Raw genomic sequence first — 21,345 nt, forward strand, 5'->3', positions numbered from 1 at the left:
GCAAAAAAATTGAGGATTTTGTAGAAAAAATATAGAAATAAAATGCAAATTATGTCTAATATTTTTCACTAGAATAACAAACAGAAATTCACCTGTCACAGTTAGTTACTGTAATGACATAAGAGTTTGCCTACATTTTTTTAAACCAAGTGCCTTGTATATGTATGATTATGAGGACCAACTCTCCCCAAAGCATATAAGAGGTAATGGAATACTTTTTCCTGTGCACTGTTTAATATGAAACAAAGCATAATTGTTTCACACAGATCATGGCTGTTGGCTAATAGCAAAATCTCATTTTAAATATGTAACTGCTATAATGTGATTGTATTTAGTAGTAGTAGTAGTAGTAGTAGTAGTAGTAGTAGTAGTAGTAAAGTTGGAAGGGACCTTGGAAGTCATCGAGTCCAACCGCCTGCTCAGGCAGGAAACCCTATACCCTTTCGGACAAATGGCTGTCCAGTTTCTTCTTAAAAACTTCCAGTGTTGGAGCATTCACCGCTTCTGGAGGCAGGTTGTTCCACTGGTTAATTGTTCTAACTGTCAGGAAGTTTCTCCTTAGTTCTAGGTTGCTTCTCTCCTTGATTAGTTTCCACCCGTTGCTTCTTGTCTGCCTTCAGGCGCTTTGGAAAATAGCTTGACTCCCTCTTCTTTGTGGCAGCCCCTGAGATATTGGAACACTGCTATCATGTCCCCCCCGTCCTTCTCTTCGTTAAACTAGACATACCCAATTCCAGCAACCGTTCCTTATATGTTTTAGCCTCCAGTCCCCTAATCATCTTTGTTGCTCTTCTCTGTACTCTTTCTAGAGTCTCAACATCTTTTTTACATCATGGTGATCAAAACCGGATGCAGTATTCCAAGTGTGGCCTTACCAAGGCATTGTAAAGTGGTATTAATACTTCACGTGATCTTGATTCTATCCCTCTATTAATGCAGCCTAGCACTGTGTTGGCTTTTTTGGCAGCTGCAGCACACTGCTGGCTCATATTTAAATGATTGTCCACTAGGACTCCGAGATCCCTCTCACAGTTCTACTATTGAGCAAGGTACCCCCTATACTATACATGTACATTTGGTTTTTCTTGCCTAAATGCAGAACCTTTATTTTTTTCACTATTGAATTTCATTTTGTTAGATAGCACCCAGCGTTCAAGTCTGTCCAGATCCTCCTATATTCTAAGTCTTTTCTTCTGGAGTGTTGGCTATTCCTGCCAGCTTGGTGTCGTCTGCAAATTTGATGAGTTCCCCATCTATCCCCTTGTCCAGATCATTGATGAAGATGTTGAAGAGCACTGGGCCCAGAACAGAGCACTGGGGCACCCCACTACACACTTCCCTCCATGCAGATGTGGTTCCATTGAGGACCACACACTGAGTACGGCCGGTCAGCCAACTACGGATGCATCTGGTGGTGATGCTGTATTTAGTATTTATTACACATTTTAGGTCATTTTAAAACAATATTAAAAACTACCAATACTAATAACACTCCAAGAATACATCATTCCAATATAGTAACAACCTGTAGAGGGACCATCTCCACCTCAATATTATACTTTTAATATTCAATATTATACCTTACTACAAATAATCACACTAAGCTCTTGCAGGATGTAACGTAATAGTATTTTCATACCTTGGAAAGCTGAGAAGAGTAGGTACATGACATGTCAGATGGAAAACCTTAGGACACTTTTCACAACATAATAGATCTCCCCCATTTTGGCAAACAGCACACCAGTCTTCATTTGGATCATCATCTTTATTGTTGCCTTCTCCTCCAGCCCTGGCAGACCGGTGCATGAGGCTACGTACTGGAGATTTGCCATTTACAAGACCATGTCCAGACTGTTTACAGCTTTCATTCAATTCTGTTGATTCAGTTTTTACATGGTTGTCTATACTTCCCAGTGCTTCTAATTCACTTTCCAGATGTAAGTTTGTAGAAAGTGGGGGCGTCAAACTGCTCTCAGGACTGCTAAGCTAAAATTAAGGCACAAGTTAAAAGACTAATAAAGTTTCATTAGGTGTCTCTTCCCCCCCTCCCATTTATTTTAGTAAGCTATTCTAAACATGAATATCAATAAAGGAGAATATTTGTAGCTCAGGATTGTAATGGGGGATTCTTTAGTGCTCTAAGAGCTTGGTTGAATACATGAATAAAAATGGATTCAGTTCCATGTTCTAAGACATATCATGCTGTCAAAGTCTAACCATGGTTTATTAAACTAACAATAGTTTGCTCATATTGAGCCAAGCACCTTAGTTTGCCCTTTGACTTAGTTTGATTTATGAGCCAAAGCAACTTGGTTATCTAATTATCTAATCAAGGACAGGCTCAAGGAAAACAAAACATGGTATTAAAACAGAAATGTTAAATATTTCTAGCACTTCGTGGAAAGAGCAACTACTCTGAAGAAAGTAACAAATATCTTCACTTCCCCCAACTACTTAGAAATCCTGTATTAAAATGGTATAACACAGAAATAGAATTTTACCATGCAGGCACTTCTCCTGCCATCTTCTGTTTTTTCTTGCTTCACAGGTCCTGAAAAACCACACACCTCTTCTTCTGTGCCAGGCTCTTGTTTAACTTTTACATGATCAGATTTAAAGCTAATATTGTTCTTCTCCACGGTTCTGCCTGATGAGCCACAACTGAAAAGTACATAAGTTATACAAATTAAACATCCCTCTGCTAAAATTCTGAGAAATAAACATTCCCTAATCTAATAAAATCCTTCCTCCAAAGTGTAAGGAACATAATTATGCAATAATAAAATTAACAGAAGTAACTCTGCAATTAATATTTTTGTTAAATTTGTAAAAATTCTTCATTTTTAATATACAAATGTATACATTAATTTATGAAAGCATGATTTCTACTTAATCAGGGCTGTAGAATCGTAAAAATCATATCTAAAACAACTATCGAGAAAACAACTTGCACTTTAAACATTCTGCCTGGAATAGTAAAGTTTATTTTCAACTATTTTTTTCTGCAAATAGCTTCAAATGTGTGTTTTAGCAATAGAAATTTTCAAAAGTAAATTATAGCACTGAATCATTCTTTTCATTAGTTTGTTTTGTGCTTTAAAGTCAGGTTTATTTTAAAAAGTTGTTTCAGATCTTCTTTATAAAGGCATTCGTCTATGTAATTAATTAAAATTCTCTCAAAATTATACAAGCAGCAAAAAATCATGGCATCATTTTCCACAGTAAAAATACAATACAGTTTCACATACAGTACACTGTTAGTTTCCAGTTTAGATACAATATATCTGTATTTTATCTTGATCTTTTAGTTTTCTATAAATCAGAGGCAAAAATGAAGAAACAATCGCCACAGAAGCAATAGTCACTACATGAAAAGACTGACACATATTAACAGTGATAATTAAGCATAAAACCAATATGTTAAAATGCAAATATAGTACACCAAACTGAAGGAATTCCAGCAGTGCTATAGGTTGATAGCATAAAGCAGAAGGACAAGAAGACACAGGTATATATATAAAGGTCTGCAACACAAGACCTTATTTTAGGAATCTTTCAAGTTACATAAATTATTACAGAAATGATGATATCCAAAGATTTATCACAACTGTAATCCTCTTATGATTTAAGTCGTGTGTGTGTGTGTGTGTGTGTGTGTGTGTGTGTGTGTAGACACTGCCAATCTCTGAGTCTAAAGCCTAAAAGACATGCCAATACAACTGGATATTGACTGGATACTGGAAAAAAAAAAACTTCTTTCCCTGTCCATTATGCTGAGGTACTCAGTATAATAGGCCATTATGTTTCTTACTATAGGGAATAAAAAATGATAACAATCCAGTTGGCATGTATGCTCCCACTTTCCAAAGCAAAGGAAAAACCTGAAAGAACTTACCGTACAACCATTATTGTATGGATCTCATGAAATACACCTTACCCTTTTACAGGGCCCTGCCCCTATGGGTCAAAATATACATTATAGTTTCTTTTCTATATGTCTGTTAATGGAGTGGGTTTTTTTTTTTTAGTATTAATGTGAATGTTGCATTGAAAAAGAAAAAATCCAGAGAGAAAATCTAGTCTGAGAAGGACCTTAAATGTCTTTGTCTTGAACATGTACAGTAGAATGAGGCTACAAATATCATTTTTGTATTTTTACTATTATATTTTCCTAGGAAATCTAACCGGTTTTCCCCAAATAATTACTAGTGAATTAAATTGGAGAAAAGCAATTATATATTCCATGTTAAGAATAGAAGCTGTCTAGCTATCCGCTAGAGAGAGGAAATATCCTAATAAATGAAATAGAAAAATATGGGATAGTGGCAGGACTAAAAATTAATAAGGAAAAGACTAAAATGTTAGTAAAAAATTTAACTGAAAGACAAAAAAGGAAATTAGAAGAAAATTTGGGACTGCAAATTGTAAAAAAGATTAAATATTTAGGAATTTGGCTTATTATAAGATGTTCTTCAATAAAAGAAGACAATTATAAAAAATTGATATTACAAATGAAAAATGATTTAGAGACTTGGGGAAAATTACAATTATCACTGTTAGGAAGGATTTATGTGATCCAAATGAATATTCTATCAAAATTATTATATCTATTTCAGACAATTCCAATAAAATTAGAGAAAAATCTTTGAGGAATTAACTAAAATGAGTAATAAATTTATATGATTGGGTAAAAAAGCATGAATAAATGTTAAAGTGTTACAGGACAGTAGAAGTAGAGGTGGCCTTGGGTTCCCAAAATGGGAAACTTACTACTAAACAGTGGGATTACTTTGGATTAGGGATTGGATAAATTTAGAAAATAAAAGTGTTTTAACAATTGAAGGACATGATTTACAGGCTGGTTGGCATGCCTTTCTATGGGGAAAATATAAGAAGTCACACACATATTTTTACCGGCACCAGATAAGAGATGCGCTGATTTGGACGTGGGAAAAGGTTAAAAAGAAATACTATACGAAAATACCAAATTGGGCCTCACCGATGGAGGCAATGATCCACCCAAATACACTGGACAAAAAAAAAGATGACAAGATACAAAGAACTATTAGATAATCAAGGAAAGCTCAGATCAAGGGAGGAATTAAAAGAACAGGGAATAATTATTGATTGGTGGCCATACTTACTGATACAATCAAAATATAGCAAAGATATGGAAGAATATGGAATAAGTCGGGTACCACAGCAATTGGACAAAATATTGAAAGGTAAGGAAGGAAAATTTTTAACAAAAACCTACAAACATTTATTAGAAGTAGAATTAGAAGAAGAAATAGTAAAAGGTCCAATGACAGCATGGGCAAGGAATATAGGTAGAAACATAGAATTAGAAGAATGGGAAAGGGTATGGAACATAAATTGCAAACTAACACTGTCAACTGCATATAAAGAAAAGCAATATAAAATGTTCTACAGATGGCATTTAACACCAGCGAGATTGGCCAAGATATATAAAAATATGAATCCGGACTGTTGGAAATGTAAAAACAAAGAGGGAACATTCTATCACATGTGGTGGCAATGCCCCAAAGCAAAGATTTTATTGGGAGCAGATAAGGAGATGGATACAGGAAATAACAAAAGAATGAATCGAACTTAAACCCGAATTATTCTTATTAGGTATAATTAACCCAAAAATGAAAAAACAACTTCAACACATCATTGTACATATAATAACAGCGGCACACATTGTATGTGCGCAATGCTGGAAAGGGGAAAAAATACCAACAAATGATATGATTATTTACAAGATACTAGAATGTGCTGAGATGTACAAACTTACTCTGGAAATCAAAGACAAAGAAGCTACAGAATTTTATGAGATATGGGACAAGTGTTACAACTGGTTAGAATTGAGGAATAAAAAAGTATGAGAAGTGATGTAAATAATTGTAAATAAATGTAAATAAATGTAAGAGATATAGGATACAGTACTGTTAAGGAAAAAAACATATTTTGTTTTTTGTAAAGTGAAAAAGGGAAAAAAAATAAAAAAAGAATAGAAGCTGTTGAAAATAAAGATATGTACGAGGTTAAAAAAAGGCTGCAGACCAGACTGCTGCAAAATATGGATGCCTTTCTAGATAACTATTGCTTGGGAGATTTATCTATTTATTTTATTCATCACATTTCTACCTCATCTACAGTATTTCATCTAAGTAAAGGGATTCTATTTAATTCTTTCTGTAACATCTAAATAGAGCATATATTTTCTCTCCGTTCAGTTACCTGTTCCCTTCACCTTATCTCCATCCAATTTTTTCCCTTCTTCCATTTCTTACTTCTTTTCCTATACAATTGTCCATTTCCTTTAACTCATCTCCATCTCTTTACCTGATTACTTTCTGCTGGGAGAGGGAGGAATTTATATGAACAAGTGTGTACAACGGGAAGAGAAATAGCGGGCACATGAAGTTAAATGGAAACATAAATGGAAGGGAAGAGACCTCTTCTCAGTCAGAGAACTGTGGCCATCCGTTTTATTTTAGCTCTGTCTATTGAAGCAAATGCAACAACCCTATTTTCAAGGTTCTCTCTTCCCTTATAAGTATATATTTAATTTGCAAATGAGCACCATAAAAACATTAGAGAATTATGTTACTTCTTATATGATGCAGAAATTAAAAATAATGTATAATTATGTCTTCCATGTCTTTTAATGTATAAATAAATTGTACAGCCCCAACCTTTGTCTTAAATTAGAATTTATGTTCCTAGCTATGTACTCAATTCTTTGGAAACTTCAACATGCATTTAGCCAGTTAACTCACCTGCCTCTACTGCCTGTGCTAGATGTACTGGGTGGCCTCACAGGAGTATGAGAATTGGATAAACCTAAGGAAGGGAGGATGAGTTTATAACAACAGCATATCACAGAGAACATTTCTAGCAGTGCAGTTTCAGCAGGTCATACTTTAAAAATCAGTGTTATATTTTTTTAATCCCAGCTATTATGAAGCTTACCAGCATTCAAACTTTACAGCCGTCTCAATCTAATTCAGCTGTCATGCTCATTTAACAAATGGAATCTATATTCATTATTTTGCAAAACCAGAGATTTATCATTTACCATATAAAGTATTATAATAACAACATATAAAATATTATAATTTACCATATAAGTATAAAATATTATACTTTACCATTCACCATATAAAGTATTCCCATTTAAAAGGAAAACAATGGTGTTACATTAATGACATTTATTTTGAAAATGTTTTTGCACATTCATTGAAGACAACAGCTCAGAGATAAAAGATCCTGGTATAAATTTAAAAGTTATGACATTTTATTTCTTATGGCTTTCCATTTTTAGCTCTTTTTGACTGCACTAGCTAAACCAGTGGTTCTCAACCTTTCTAATGCCGTGACCCCATAATACAGTTCCCCATGTTGTGGTGACCCCCCAAGTGGGTGTGGCCACCAATAAGAGGGAGTAGGACAGCTAGGGAAAAGGGAAAAAAATGGCGGACAGCATGGTTTGGCGACCCCCATGAAATGGTCGTTTGACCCCAAATGGGGTCCCGACCCACAGGTTGAGAACCACTGAGCTAAACCTTTTCTTCTATTGAGAATGAAGTTATAAAATTATTTTAGTCTTTTCATACATATGCTATTATATAAGGAAAAAAATCTGCCTACTCATGGAAAAAACTACTTTAAATTTAACTAAACAGTTATAATATAGAAAGTCCATACATTGAAGCAAGAAACATTCAGTGACTTTACTATGCAAAATTTCAAAATAAGTATTGATTGTTTTAAATACAGAAATTAAAATGTCTTTCATGTCTTTCTTTCTCAGCTTACCTGATGAGCCTGGAGATAGTGCTGAGGGTCCAGGAGAGGGATTCATACTGCTTATGGGTTGAGGGGGTAGATGGCTCCCTGCGATATATCTACTTAGTAAATTATCTAAATTACTGGAACCAGCATCTTCTAGCTGAAATAAAAGATAGTCATACAGTGAATTTACCAAGTCTAAATGCAATATGCTAGAAATGATTGCTTGAAACTGTCTGCATTTTTTCTGAAGAATATAAAAAAAAAAAAAACCCTAAAGCCAGCAATATAATAGGACAATGTCCTGGAAACCGGCAGTAGAACATAAAGTGGCTTCATATAGCCTCTTTCCACTATTTTAAAAATAATTTGTTGTTGTTGTTGTTAGTTGCGAAGTCGTGTCCGACCCATCGAGACCCCATGGACAATGTTCCTCCAGGTCTTCCTGTCCTCTACCATCTTGTGGAGTCCATTTAAGCTCACTCCTACTGCTTCAGTGACTCCATCCAACCACCACATTTTCTGTCATTCCCTTTTTACAATTAATTATTCAAAAAATAACGGATGTGGGATTCCAGATTGAAGTTAAGAGGCTTCACAACATGCCAGAATTTGTTAAATCTAATTTTCCCTAAGCTAAGAATCACATCCTTTAAAGCTAGATTTAATATTCTTCCATCTGCACTTCTTCAAGGCACATATAATAACATTTCTATCACTCAGTGTATTTGTCCATGCAGGGACAAGAAAGTTGGAATCATCTCACACCCATTAGTAGGCTGTAAATTTTAGAGACATTAGGTCAATCTACCTTGTACCTCTAATTGATAAATTCCATGAGAGGCCAGATAAATGTTATAGCAGACAAAGGAACCATATATTTCCAAACTGTTAAAAAAGAAATTAAAATCCTTCCCCACTCCCTAGAACAATTAACAAAAAGAAACAATTTGTAAATACTTAATTTTCAATCAAGTCTCTCTTTTAAAATACTCAGGAGACAGCACAGTTGTTAGTTTCAGTCCAAAATTAATGCAGCAACTAAGAGCCGAACCCAATGCTATGCAATCAGATATGCATTCACATTCTGGAGACATTTTTAAGGCTGTGCATCAGGAGTTTATGGGGGGAAATCTCATCTCCTGTTTTGATGGAAATGTAAATCAGTGGGAAAAGACCCTGGGTATGCTTTAAAACCATTTATACCAAAGAGGGCAAAATCCAAATTATCAAAATATAGGGAACACATAGCTTATTGTTTGCTTATTAAATTTTTATGCTACCCATTTCCCTACAAGGTGACTCTGGGCGGCATTTGCACTTTTGTATACATACATACATACATACATTCATACATACATACATACATACACACACACACACGTATGTATGTATGTATGTATATCTTCTGGAGATATCCTTGATCATGAGAGATATTAACCTTGAATTTGTGCAATAAATTCCAAGATTGAGTGAAGACTTAAACACAAATCTTGTTAATCATTCTTAGTCTCCAGTGCAAAAAGAGACATTCTGATAAAGACATCCTATAGATTGGATTTTATCTTTTTAATACAAATTATAAAACATTTTACCCAAGCGTAAGTGTTAAATGCTAACTTCAGTAACAATTAACTTTCATTCTTTTTTTATCTAACATGCTTACCTGTATGGGAGGAATATCTGGCAAGGAAGGTAGATTTTCTGGGTTGGTTACAGATGGAATAAGCTCTATTGCTGCTACGGATGGGCTTGTTGGACCACGATTAGCATTTGCCATGGTGGCTGTTGTTGGGCTTGTTGGATTGATAGTATTATTATGTACTGAAACAACTGGGAAGGGACCTGCATGTCCTGGATTTGAATGCTAGGAAGAGGGGAAAGAAAAAAATAGAAATTATCATCAAGTTAGTTAAACAGAAGGGCAATATTAATTTTTAACCTGTTATTTTTAATAAATCAAATTAACATTTTCTTGATCATAACTTAATGCTGATGTTTTTTGGACACTTACAACTTTTCCTTTTTATCAGAGAACAAATCCTTATGGATTAATAAATCTGTAACAGCCAACAATCAAAGCAATAAAAAATTGTGGTAAACTAATACCCATGAATATTGCATGCCTTGTGCATGAAAACTATGTTTGTATCTAATTTCAGATTCTTATAACAAAATTTGAATCCGTTTCCTTAAATAGCAAGCAGTACCAGAATAGAAACGATGCTTTTAATTTTGAAAGCATTTTCATAGCTAAATTATACTGATATAAAAAACAAGCTGATTCACTTTTCTAAAATGAAAGGTGGGAAACAAAATGTGCACACAGCATATACTTGTCTTTGTAAGTGTGGCTGCATCATAGAATACTGGGGCCCGTTGTGGCGTGGTATCCCTGGGAGACGAGCTGCATTCTGAGCCATTCTCATCTGATGAGCTTGGAAAGCACCGCAATTCATACCCCTCTGCATGGTCTGCATACTTATCAACCGTGGAGGCTACAAAATATAATGAATTTTATAAAACACTAGTCTCTTTTCCCATGTTTTTCCTCTTCTTCCTAAGGGAATAAACTGCATTGCACTGATATTAGAATTAACAAAACGTAGCCCTATTAAACTTTAAATGTGTGTAATTTTACCCTGAAAACTATCTTGGAGATTATATGAGTATCTGAAAGAGTCTAGAGACTTGCCTGTTGCTGAAGCATCTGTGGACCTGCTTGGCGCGTAATTTGCCCTGCAGGCTGCCCCATCCTCATCTGCTGTAACTGCTGGTGTTTTTGTTGCGCAAACACCTGCTGTTGCATGTGCTGGAGTCGAAGCTGTGCAAGATTAATTTGCCCTGGAGGTTTGCTGATATGATTTGTTCCTGGAGGAACTTGTCCCACTACTACATTAGGAGTGTAACCTTGTGTTGGTTTATTTTCAATAACAAGATTACCTAGACAATAGGAGAAAGTATGATTAACTACAAAGCTTTTACTTTAAATAAAATTTAACAGTGAAATCTTTGTGATTAGTATACATTAGCTTCACATTAAGGGATGAAGCTTTAAAAATACACAATTAGCGTATCTTCTAGTATACTAGAACAGATGTCCCCAACCTTTGGGGCACCAGGGACTGGTACGGTGGAGAGAGGTTTTTCTGCAGACCAGAGGGTGTGTGGTTTTGTGTGCTGCCTGCATCTCACAGATGGGGCTTTGCTTGTTTGTGCAGCCTGGTTGCTGGCATGTCACAGCCCAGTACTGGTCCTCGGACCACTGGTTGGGGACCTCTGCACTAGAAGACAAAGCATGCAGCTTGGGTTGAACTATGGAGTCCCTGATGCTTTCTTAACCTGGTTATTTGCTTTCAGGTATTTCATTACCCAACTAAATGACATTATTAATGTTACCTAGTTGAGTAATTGAAGTTGAAACTCAAATACTTTGGCTACCTAATGAGAAGGAAGGACTCACTGGAAAAGGGCCTAATGCTGGGAAAGATTGAGGGCAATAGAAGGGGACGACAGAGAATGAGATGGCTGGACGGAGTCACTGAAGCAGTAGGTGTGAACTTAAATGGACTCCAGAAGATGGTAGAGGACAGGAAGACCTGGAGGAACGTTGTCCATGGGGTCGCGATGGGTCGGACACGACTTCGCAATTAACAACAACAACAACAACAGTTGAGTAATGAAATGTCTGCAAGCAAACAACCAAGCTCAGAGAGCAAAAAAGACTTCATATTTTTTTAATGTTAAAAGATTCAGTCATATTTTTACTTAATGAATATATAAGATGTGGATTTTAATGTCTCTGCATTATTTATTTTGATCAAACCAAGTTTAATGGAACATTTTCCTCAAAAAGTAGCACCTAATTTCAATATACATGTGATTTCCCATACATTTTGATCCATAGCTGCAGAAAAAAAATTACCTCTTCTATAATATGTAATTAGATTTTTTTTCACTTAAATCCTAACAGATATTTATTACTGGAAAAATTAAAAAATAAAATTATGGATGTAGTTTTAATTATAATAGCAAAATCTCATTAACACTTGTAGTCACTGACATAAAGCATGATCTCTTGAGTTATTCTCAGGATTATTCAATATATGAAAACCCCTAGTTTGAATATTCTTTGATGAACCATTTTTTCTTCTTCTTGCTATTCTGATATATTTTAATATTATCAGTATTTCAATTTGATTACAAAAAGATACTTCCCTGCAACTCTTTATAGCAGCTGCATCTTTCCCAGGATTGCATGGCTTCCCCTACAGTTGAGCTAAATCTGATTTATTGCACAGCCCTATGTAGTACTAGTATAAAATAAGAAATATTCTTTTCTCCAGAACAGTGGCCATAATTCTTTTAAAAAATACTCTATTCTTGCTCTTTACTACCAATGATCAAAATGGAAGATTCTGTTCCTTCTCTAAAAGATTATTGTTGCTTAAGAATCTGACAATGATATCCAATGTCATCTCAGTTTTAACCCAAGCATTTTATTGTCATGTATATTTATCAAAAATTGTACTTAAATATTTATTTTAATAAAATAAAATACAGTTTAATCATTTCTGCACCCTCTCGGATCTTTTCAAACAGTTTTATAATATTTCATTTGCAATACCTTTTCAGTTCCCAATGTACATTCCCATTCCAAAGGACCATATGATGAGCTCTGCACATGTAACAGGGAGTTTGGGTATCTCCCCCTTTCCAGAAGCATCCTCTCACACTACCCTGAAGTTTGGGAACCTCAAAAGTGGCCTCCAACAGAGTAAGAGGTGCTGCTGGTGGAGAAGAACATGGGAAAAACCTGGTATGGACATGTAAGCCTTTGTACATATCCACAAGGCTGTTTCTAATTTAGATGTTGACTATTCGTTCTTACTTATTAAAACTAAATGTATTCTCAATGGGATCTATTTCACTATAAGAAATAGAAATATATTATTTGATACATGTTGAAAAGATATAAATGAAATACATGGACCAATGTGTTTTTATTTTTATTTTTTATTTTTGTTTACATATAGAAAAATGCAAGGGCTATAATGGAAGGCAAGACTTTTGATTTCCCCTGGATTTTTCTTTTCACTGGAAATTACAATGTCTCTATGCCAACAATCTCATACTTTCTGCTCAATCACAATTTATTGAAGGAATATTTTTAAGAGTCTCCACCCCATTACTCCAGAGTTTACACTGGACACACAAGGGTTGCAAAGAAAGGAACAATAAAGAAAATTCGTTTTGAAAGAGAGAGCATCTGCTCCTGTAAACCTTGCATTTTATATCCTTGTTTGGTGGTGGGAAGGGGGGAGACAAGAAAGGAAGACAAAGTTTCTGCCTGTACCAAGTAAAATAGTTTGGGGTTATTTTGAATCTGACTTTTGATTATTTTTTAGAATATGAAGGCTCTTGATACATTTGTAGGTAGCCCCATTGTTACGCTTCTGAGTTTTCCCGCTTCTGAGTTTTCCAACTGTAATTGATATTCTAAAAGTTAAGTTGGATCAAATCCAAATTACTTTCCTATAATTAAACACTTGTCTTTTTAATATTCTTAGAAGTAAAAGACACTGCCACACAATTATGTAATACACCACTCCGTATAGAATAATTTTTCCAAATAACATGTCTGTACTCACTCTCTTCTTTTACAATTGTAATGACCCCTTGCCACTACTATATATCTCATTTCACAGTGCATTTCTCTGAAAAACACTGCTACCTATTATTAAGAAGGGTCAATTACCACATGAATGAAGATTTATTATAAAGAAAAGTATTCTTGTAACAAGAAATTACATGAAGAAAAGCAAGCAAACAGGGTAGAAAAAAACATATCTGGGTTGTGATTGCATTTGTATCGCTAGTTTAAATCCAGACCTACATAAATAAGTTACACTTCATCATGTGTATATCAACTGTCATCGTGCAGAGAACCTTTGAACATTCTCCCGGAGGATAGCTTCGGTCTTAAAGAAGGCATATTGGTCCCCATATGAACAGCTCCAGTAATAAACCTTATTTTACTGGAAGTCTCCTATAAGGAACATTATAAATAACATGCCATTTATAATTACAATTTTTTACACATTAAATCTGTCAGAAATATGAAATGCTCTACCTAGGTTGACTACATTCTTTGCCCAAAATGTGGGATCACAATGGAAGCGAACTGCTCCATTAGCAGCTGGAACAGGATCACACCGTGCTTTCAAAATATGTCGCAGTTGGAAAGTGATCTGCAAAGCAAACAATCTCACATTACTGTTATGCAAAGCATAAAAAAGAAATTAAAAGTAAGCTATTTGAAACGAGTGACATTGAAAAATTCACTCTTTTCTTATTTATATTGTAAGATAAGCTAAATTTCCACTTTATATACTCTGATAAAAGGATTTCTTGATTTATCACAAGAAAATAAATATCCATAATGTTAAAGAATACAGATAAGAGGATTTAGTTTCAAACAATAACTTTCACATGCTTTTTAAATTAATAAAATATTTTTAAAAATATTTTGTAAAACTTGAATTGTACCCATGTTCAAAAATAGATAATCAATGAAACTAAACTACTTTGTATCAAAAATAATCAGGTAATTTTGAATAGATTATCCCATGAAAAATCCTGGATGAGCAAAAAAATATGCTCAGTACATATGCTATACTTTACTCTTATTTTTAATTAATAACTATGAGAGATGACTTTAAAAAAAGGCAGGTAGTGTGTTTTTAAAAACCACCCTTTCATTGCAACAAGTTAGTTCCATTCATCATCAATACTATTATTCTCTTCTTGAATAAGCAACATTATATAAGTGTATGTGGGGGGAAGCAGTGATTAGAAAAATAAATTAAAGGCCAAAGATAATAAAAACTGATTCTAATTAAATCTAGATTATACTAACACTATTCGCTGTTCTTCTCCATACCTTTCTATCCTTATAAACCAGCTTGCTTCCATACAGTTTTTATACTCCTTTTTCATACTTCTTACTCTTTCTTTTTTTGAGAATCTCATAAATTCTAAACAGCTACCTGTTTCTCCATTTTCCCTTCCCTTCCAACCTACTCATTTTTTGTTCATATGTTTGTTCTGAGATTCAATCTTCCTTCTCTTGTATAAGAAACAAACCACTCTGCTCATTTTTGTACTAAATCGATGTTTATTCTTCATTCATACATTCCTGTTTCTTCTTGTTTTACCACATAGGCCACTTAAGTAACTCATTCCCACTGCATTCAACTCACTTATATATTTCATCTGATGTACCCAACTTTTACTTGGAATGGATGAAGTGGATGAATGTGCATTCCTACACACAAATATTTTCACTTATATTAAAAGAAGCCAAGCCACCCTACTATCGTTCTACCTGCGTTTGCACATCTTAAAACTTCCCCATCCATTTTCTTATCCTTAGTAAACATTCTACCAATTTCAATTATTTGCTCCCATTTTTATCCGGCAAGCTTAAAAAATTAATCCATAAACACTGCACCATTGCTACCTCTCCCTTTCTGTAAGGGAATAACAGCACTCTTTCAGGTGCCATGCATAGATGAATTTTCTCACACATGCTACACAATTCAGACAACTGTTCCCTAAGTTTTTTTCCATTTATACAGTATATCCCTGAAACCTTAACACAATTTAATATCTCAGTAATGAAAATCATCTTAAAAACTAGAATAATTAGACCAGAGCTTTTCAACCTTTTCACAGATACCACTTATAGGACATGACAATATTCAAGTACCACCAGTGCTTAGCAAAGTGTCAAAAATTTGATGACTAAAAAAAAAGGGGGGGGTTACTGATTAGATTGATTTGATGTTATAGAAATGGCTAGTTTATACTATTATGGAAAAGTAAAAAGTCGAGGTTCGATGTTAATGCTTCATTCTACTGCAGCAGAGGAAATCGGAAGTCAATGCCTTTTTTTCCCCTTCTCCCCTTCACTTTTTTTCCCTTTTTCCTCCCCACTGTGTCCTACTATTTGCTTTTGTATTTTTGTATTTTATTCTATAATCTAATAAAATGTTATGAACCATAAAAAAGGGGAAAAGTACCGGTTTTAATTTCTTTGGTGGTGGTTCCTTTGCTGAATCCCTTTCCCTTTGCATTGACAATTTATCCAGTTATTAATATGCACCAGTACCTTGGTGGTCAGCAGGCTGGTTGGCCCTTCTTCCTCTCCTCACTTTTTTCCCTCCCTGCTTGCTGGGATCTCCTTCCACAGCCTCTTCTCCACTCTCTCTTTTTTCTCCCTGCCTGCTGGACTCTCCTTCCACAGCTTCTTCGCCCCTCTTTTTCCTCCCTGTCTGCTGGACTCTCCTTCCATAGTTTCTTCTCCTCACTCTCTTTTTCCTCCCTGCCTGCTGGACTCTCCTTTCACAGCTTCTTCAACCCTCTTTTTCCTCCCTGCCTTCTGGGCTCTCCTTCCACAGCCTCTTCTCCATCAATGAGGAGCTAAACAAATTAGGCATAAACAGAAAATCCCATTTACATTGGAATTCTTTTTGGAAACAAAGCAAAGATAATCATTATCTTTGATATACCACTTTTAGTCTCATAAGAGACTAAAAGGGGCATTCGTCTTACCTGAATGCCTTTTCTCAGCATGACGATGGAGAATCCATCAATGGATTTTCTTCGTCTTCTGCCCGTAGACTAGTCGTCCAATTTTGCTCCGCCTCTCCTCCTGGGACCTCTCTTCCCCAGTCTCGATGAAGCAAAAGCTATTTGGCTATGTTTTCTTGTGTTGACTCCATCCTCTCTCCTCACAGGACCTGACTGGCCTCAAGGGTGGGAGTGGATTCTCCATCGTCATGCTGAGAAAAGGTGTTCAGGTAAGACCAACGCCCCTTCTCCAGAATGACAAGTGGAGAATCCACCAATGGGACATACCAAAGCCTCACTGTCCTTGTGGGTGGGATGCCATTTGGGCCTGTGTCTCACTCTCTGATACTACGCCCTGCAGAGGCTTCTGCAGATGAGAATCTGTCTAATTTGTAGTGTCTTATAAAAGGGGAAGGCGACATCCACATCGCCGCTCTACATATTTCCTCAATCAAAGCCTGAGTTGCCCATGCTGCTGAGGTTGCAGCACTGCGCGTGAAATGTGCAGCGATTCGTCTGGGGACCGTCAAGAACTGTCCCCTGTATGCCTCCACTACACACCTTCTAATCCATCTACTGATTGTAGATGCACTGACCCTCTGACCTCTTCTGTGAGAATGGAAGGAGACACACAGTGCTTCTGATTTACAGAAGGATGCCGTTCGCTTGATGTAATGTTTTAAAACTCTGCGAACATTTAAGGTGTGCCACTTGCGCTCCAGTGCATGGGACGGCTCGGGGCAAAGGTTTGTAGCACCACCTCCTGTGTTCTGTGGAATAGGGAATTGACCTTTGGAATGAAAGAGGGGTCCAAACGTAACACCACCCTGTCCATGTGGAAGGTACAAAGGTCCTCCCTCACTGACAGGGCTGCTAGTTCTGAGATGCGCCTTGCTGAGGTAACAGCGACTAAGAAGGCAACCTAAGAAGGTCAGGTACTGTAGGTCACAGATCCAGACAGGCTCAAATGGAGGTAAGGTGATGGCCTGTAGGACCTTAGGTGGATTCCAGGAGGGGTATCTGTGTATCACAGGTAGCCTACTGTTAGATGCGCCCTTTACGAAGGATCGCACCACTGGGTGTCTGGCTAGAGTTTCGGAGTTGCCATAGGTAAGAATGGTTGATAGGGTGGCCACTTGTCTACGAATTGTGTTGGGTGCTAACTCCCTATCGAGACCTTCTGCTAGGTAGTCTAAGATATCTGGGATAGAGATGTTGCATGGGTCCAGTTGTTGCCTGTTGCACCAACTGCAATAATTTTTTCAAGTGGAATCATAGATCCTGTTAGTTGTAGGCCTTCTAGAGGCCTGGAGAGTCTTAATGACTCTTTGTGAGAAGTTGTCTCGCTCTAGGAGACTCCACTCAAGCACCAGGTGGTCAATTGGAGCCACTGTGGGTCTGGATGTAGCAGGGACCCCTGGTTGAGAGAGATTTGGTCGTGTGGAATCCTCCACGGTGGAGATGTAGATAGGTTTACGAGATCAGCAACCATGGCCGTCTTGGCCAGTGCAGTGCAATGAGTATTACCTCCGCTTGTTCCTGCAATATCTTCCTGATGGTTGCTTGTATCAGAGAAAGAGGTGGGAATGCATACAGCAGTCCTTTCGGCCAGTGGCCTCGTATGCATCCGTTCTCTGTGCTCCTAGTGTCGGAAAACGAGAGAAGAATCTCGGAAGCTGAGTATTTTTTGGACTGGCAAACAGGTCCAACACTGGATGTCCAAATCTCTCTGCTGCCTTTCTGAAGAGAGCAAGGTGCAGGCTCCACTCTGAGTGGTCTATCGTTGTCCTGCTCAGGAAGTCTGCCTGATGATTTGTTCGGCCTTGATGGAGGCTAGTTTGCTTTCTGCCCAGGTTCCCAGCGCTTGTGCTTCGGTCCTGAGGGCCCTGGATTGCGTGCCTCCTTGTTGGTTGACATGCGCTTTGGCCGTCACGTTGTCCGTATGAGCACGTGACAATGCGTCACTGTGCTGCGGAAGTGATGGGAGGGCCAGGTGTATGACTCTGAGTTCTAGCCAGTTAATGTTGTGCTTTAGGTTTTTCTTTGACCATTGACCCTGTGCTAGCTGTGATTGCAGGTGCGCTCCCCAGCCGTTGAGAGGAATTCTAGAGATAGGCCGAATCTGATGGTATTTAGGACCCAGAGGTCCATGGTGGTGGCTTGCCATTTGTGAGCAAAAAGGGCTAGTCGGCCACCAATGGAGGACACACCCCCCCGGCTCCTCGAAAGAGACGCCTTGCTTGGACCTGTTGTCTGAACCTGTCCCTGTTATTGTTTCTCTCACCTTGACAGTCCAATCTGGGCTGATAGGGACGGGAAAAGGCCCTTGTCAACGCTGCAAATATTGTATATTCTTGCTTTTGACAATATGCAGAACTGTTTGGTATTTTTAGAGTTAATTCAGAAGCCAAAAAAAAGGAACGGAAGTGAATCTCTGTCCTCTGGGCTAATTGGAAGATGTGACTTGTGACTGCAAGATAAGGGAGGGGTTTAGCAAAAAAAGTTAGATGCCAGCAAGAGGAATTCAGATTCTGGCAAAAAAACCTCCGTTGTGCCTGTGCTGGCATTTTGTAACAATAAAAGACTTTTAGGAAAATAAATGCCTGGAAGTTCTTTGGAATGTTTCATTAGTCGGAACCATGACAGCCCCCTGATCCGTGCCTGCATCAGGTCAGAAGGACGGTCTGCGGGAATAGGAGGGAGCTCTCCATCCTCTTTGTCATTTGGGCCAGAATCTTGCGTTTGTCCTTATTTTCAATTAGATAAGGGTCAAGCGCCTCACCAAGGAGCTGGACGCCCTTACGGGGTGCCACCGCTAAACGTCACTTAGCCTTCATGTCCACCCTCCAATGCTTGAGCCACAGCAATCTGCATGCACCAGTGTTGTACGCTATTGCTGTGAAAGAGAAATTGGTTGCGTGTAAGGAGGAATCTGACATGAGCTCCGCTGCTGCCACTAATCTTTTTAAATTCTGGTGAGTTTTCTCCTCCACTGGGGAAATACTCGACTGGAGTTGGCGCAGCCAAAGAAGAGATGTCCTGGCAAAAAAGGACGTAGTGATGCCTGCCTTGATTGCCCATGCCAAGGCCTGGTGTGCCCTACGGAAGATGAAGTCCATCTTCTTGTCTTCTGATTTCAGGGCCTCTGCTGCATCCCCTGCTATCGGGGGTGGAGAAAAGAGGGTTGCAATGGGTTCATCTATTGTTGGCACTACTATTATCTCTGATAGTGCCAGATCTATGTAGAACATTTTCTTGTCTGCCCCCCCCCATTGGGACGAAGGAACCCGATGCCCCCATGTTGTTCTGAATAGAATCAAAGAAGAGAGGTGGGCAGGGAACAAAGTGTTGGGTATAGGTGGGCTGTGAAAACTTTGTTGTTTGTGACTTTACTAGTTGAGAGATTGGTGGAGGTTCCTTTCTGTGGAATCGGGGGCCTCTCGATATTTGCAGTGCCGCTGGCCTTATGTAGCAGTGTCTTGAATAAGGACGGATTAAACAGGCCTATAAATGGAGGAGGATCTGGAGATACATCCTCTTCATTGGACAGTCTCTGATCCATCAGCTCATGGTCCTCCGCAGGAGACCTCCTGCCTCTGGAGGACCTAAAGGAGGAAATAGAGTCTTGGTACACAAAGGTCTCCTCTTGAGAGATGCGGGAACCACCCCTAGAGGCCACAGATCTTGTTCTGGAACAATGGTATCTTGAGGAGGCCATGGCCTGTGCAACAGCCTGAGATATTACGAATTGAAGGTGTTCTGAAGACATTGCTCCATGATTATCTGAGCGACGGATGCCTGCTTCTGAACCCAGATCTCCAGGCCCCTCGCTTAGGGAAAATCCGTTCCCCTGTTCCGTATCGGCCTCTGTTTCCAGAGGTTACTGGCTGGGCTTCCTTGTGCCCAAAATTTCCTCCTCCCTGTAATTGGGTGGCTCTAATTCGTTTCAGTAGAGTTATGCCTCCTTTCGACTCGGGAGGCCTTTTGGCCGATATTGCCTTGGCCTTGATCTTCCCAGACACCTCCTGCTTGGATGATCTCTGTCTTTTACAAGCAGGGGGGCTGGTGGTGGCAGGTTCCTGCGCTGTTTTAACTGTGCTGGTATCTGCCATTCTTAACTGGAATGATTTACAATTTCAGTCTGGTTCAGGGTAATTGTGAGCTGATCTATGTCTTGTGCTCTTCAATTATTGCTATTATTATTACTATTATCATTTTATTTTATTTTTATCTTTTTTATTATTATTATTATTATTTTATTTTTTATTATTATTATTCCTATGTGGCTAGGAAGAAGGATTGAGCTTGGGTGGAGTTGAGGTTGTTATTGGCCGAACTCAATCTCTCTCGTGCCTGCCTCAGCTGGATTTCCTGGAGGTTGCCCAAGAAAAAACAACTGTGCTTGTATTTGGTGGAATATGGTCAGCATGATCTGCAAGGAAGCCACAGAGCTGCAGGGAAACTCTGGAAGGGAGCTGCGGAGTCTAAAAGCCCTCCGCCCACCAGCTAATCCCCGGCTTCAGGCAATGGAAACAGCAGGAGCCTTCGAGGTATTTAGCTGATTTAGGGTAAGAGCCTTCGAGAGCTGTGATATTCCTCTGCAGCTCACCAGCTTCGCACATGTCCTATTGTTCCCATGCGGTTCTCCGGCTTCCGTATGATCCGCAGGAGGTTTAAATTGCCCGCTGATCAGCTGTGCTAATGAATTCCGAATTTGCTTCAGCTATCCGGCTAGCCCTATGGGAGAATTGGGTTGGGGGGGAAGGAGATTGTCTCTGCCTTTGTTCAGGGTCAAACTTGGTGACTGGAAAATGGTGACTGGTTCCTTGTTTGTCCGGCGATCAGCTGGGCTCAGGCCAGCCTTGTGGTTGAGCTGCCATCCGGCAGCAGAAAGGGCTCAAACAAACAGCC

General features: G+C 38.1%; 1 protein-coding gene across 13 annotated transcripts in view; it reads right to left on the reverse strand.

The window, feature by feature from the left end:
- The window catches only part of TRIM33 (tripartite motif containing 33), a 101,367-nt gene that overhangs the window by 41,921 nt on the left and 38,101 nt on the right, over positions 1 to 21,345 (reverse strand). For 8 of the 13 annotated variants that reach the window (XM_039356940.1, XM_039356939.1, XM_039356945.1 and 5 more), the window contains 8 exons: positions 13,934 to 14,051; positions 10,496 to 10,743; positions 10,128 to 10,298; positions 9,467 to 9,667; positions 7,828 to 7,960; positions 6,789 to 6,852; positions 2,502 to 2,661; positions 1,640 to 1,986 (listed from right to left, as the gene is read on the reverse strand). In XM_039356940.1, the coding sequence (XP_039212874.1) occupies positions 1,640 to 1,986; positions 2,502 to 2,661; positions 6,789 to 6,852; positions 7,828 to 7,960; positions 9,467 to 9,667; positions 10,128 to 10,298; positions 10,496 to 10,743; positions 13,934 to 14,051 (1,442 nt within the window). The remainder of the gene's footprint in view (positions 1 to 1,639; positions 1,987 to 2,501; positions 2,662 to 6,788; positions 6,853 to 7,827; positions 7,961 to 9,466; positions 9,668 to 10,127; positions 10,299 to 10,495; positions 10,744 to 13,933; positions 14,052 to 21,345) is intronic. The other 5 variants (XM_039356937.1, XM_039356935.1, XM_039356944.1 and 2 more) reach the window with 1 other exon arrangement.

This window comes from Crotalus tigris, unplaced genomic scaffold (assembly GCF_016545835.1).
Source record: "Crotalus tigris isolate CLP2741 ecotype Arizona unplaced genomic scaffold, ASM1654583v1 scf7180000018838.1047803, whole genome shotgun sequence".
NCBI lineage: Eukaryota > Metazoa > Chordata > Lepidosauria > Squamata > Viperidae > Crotalus > Crotalus tigris.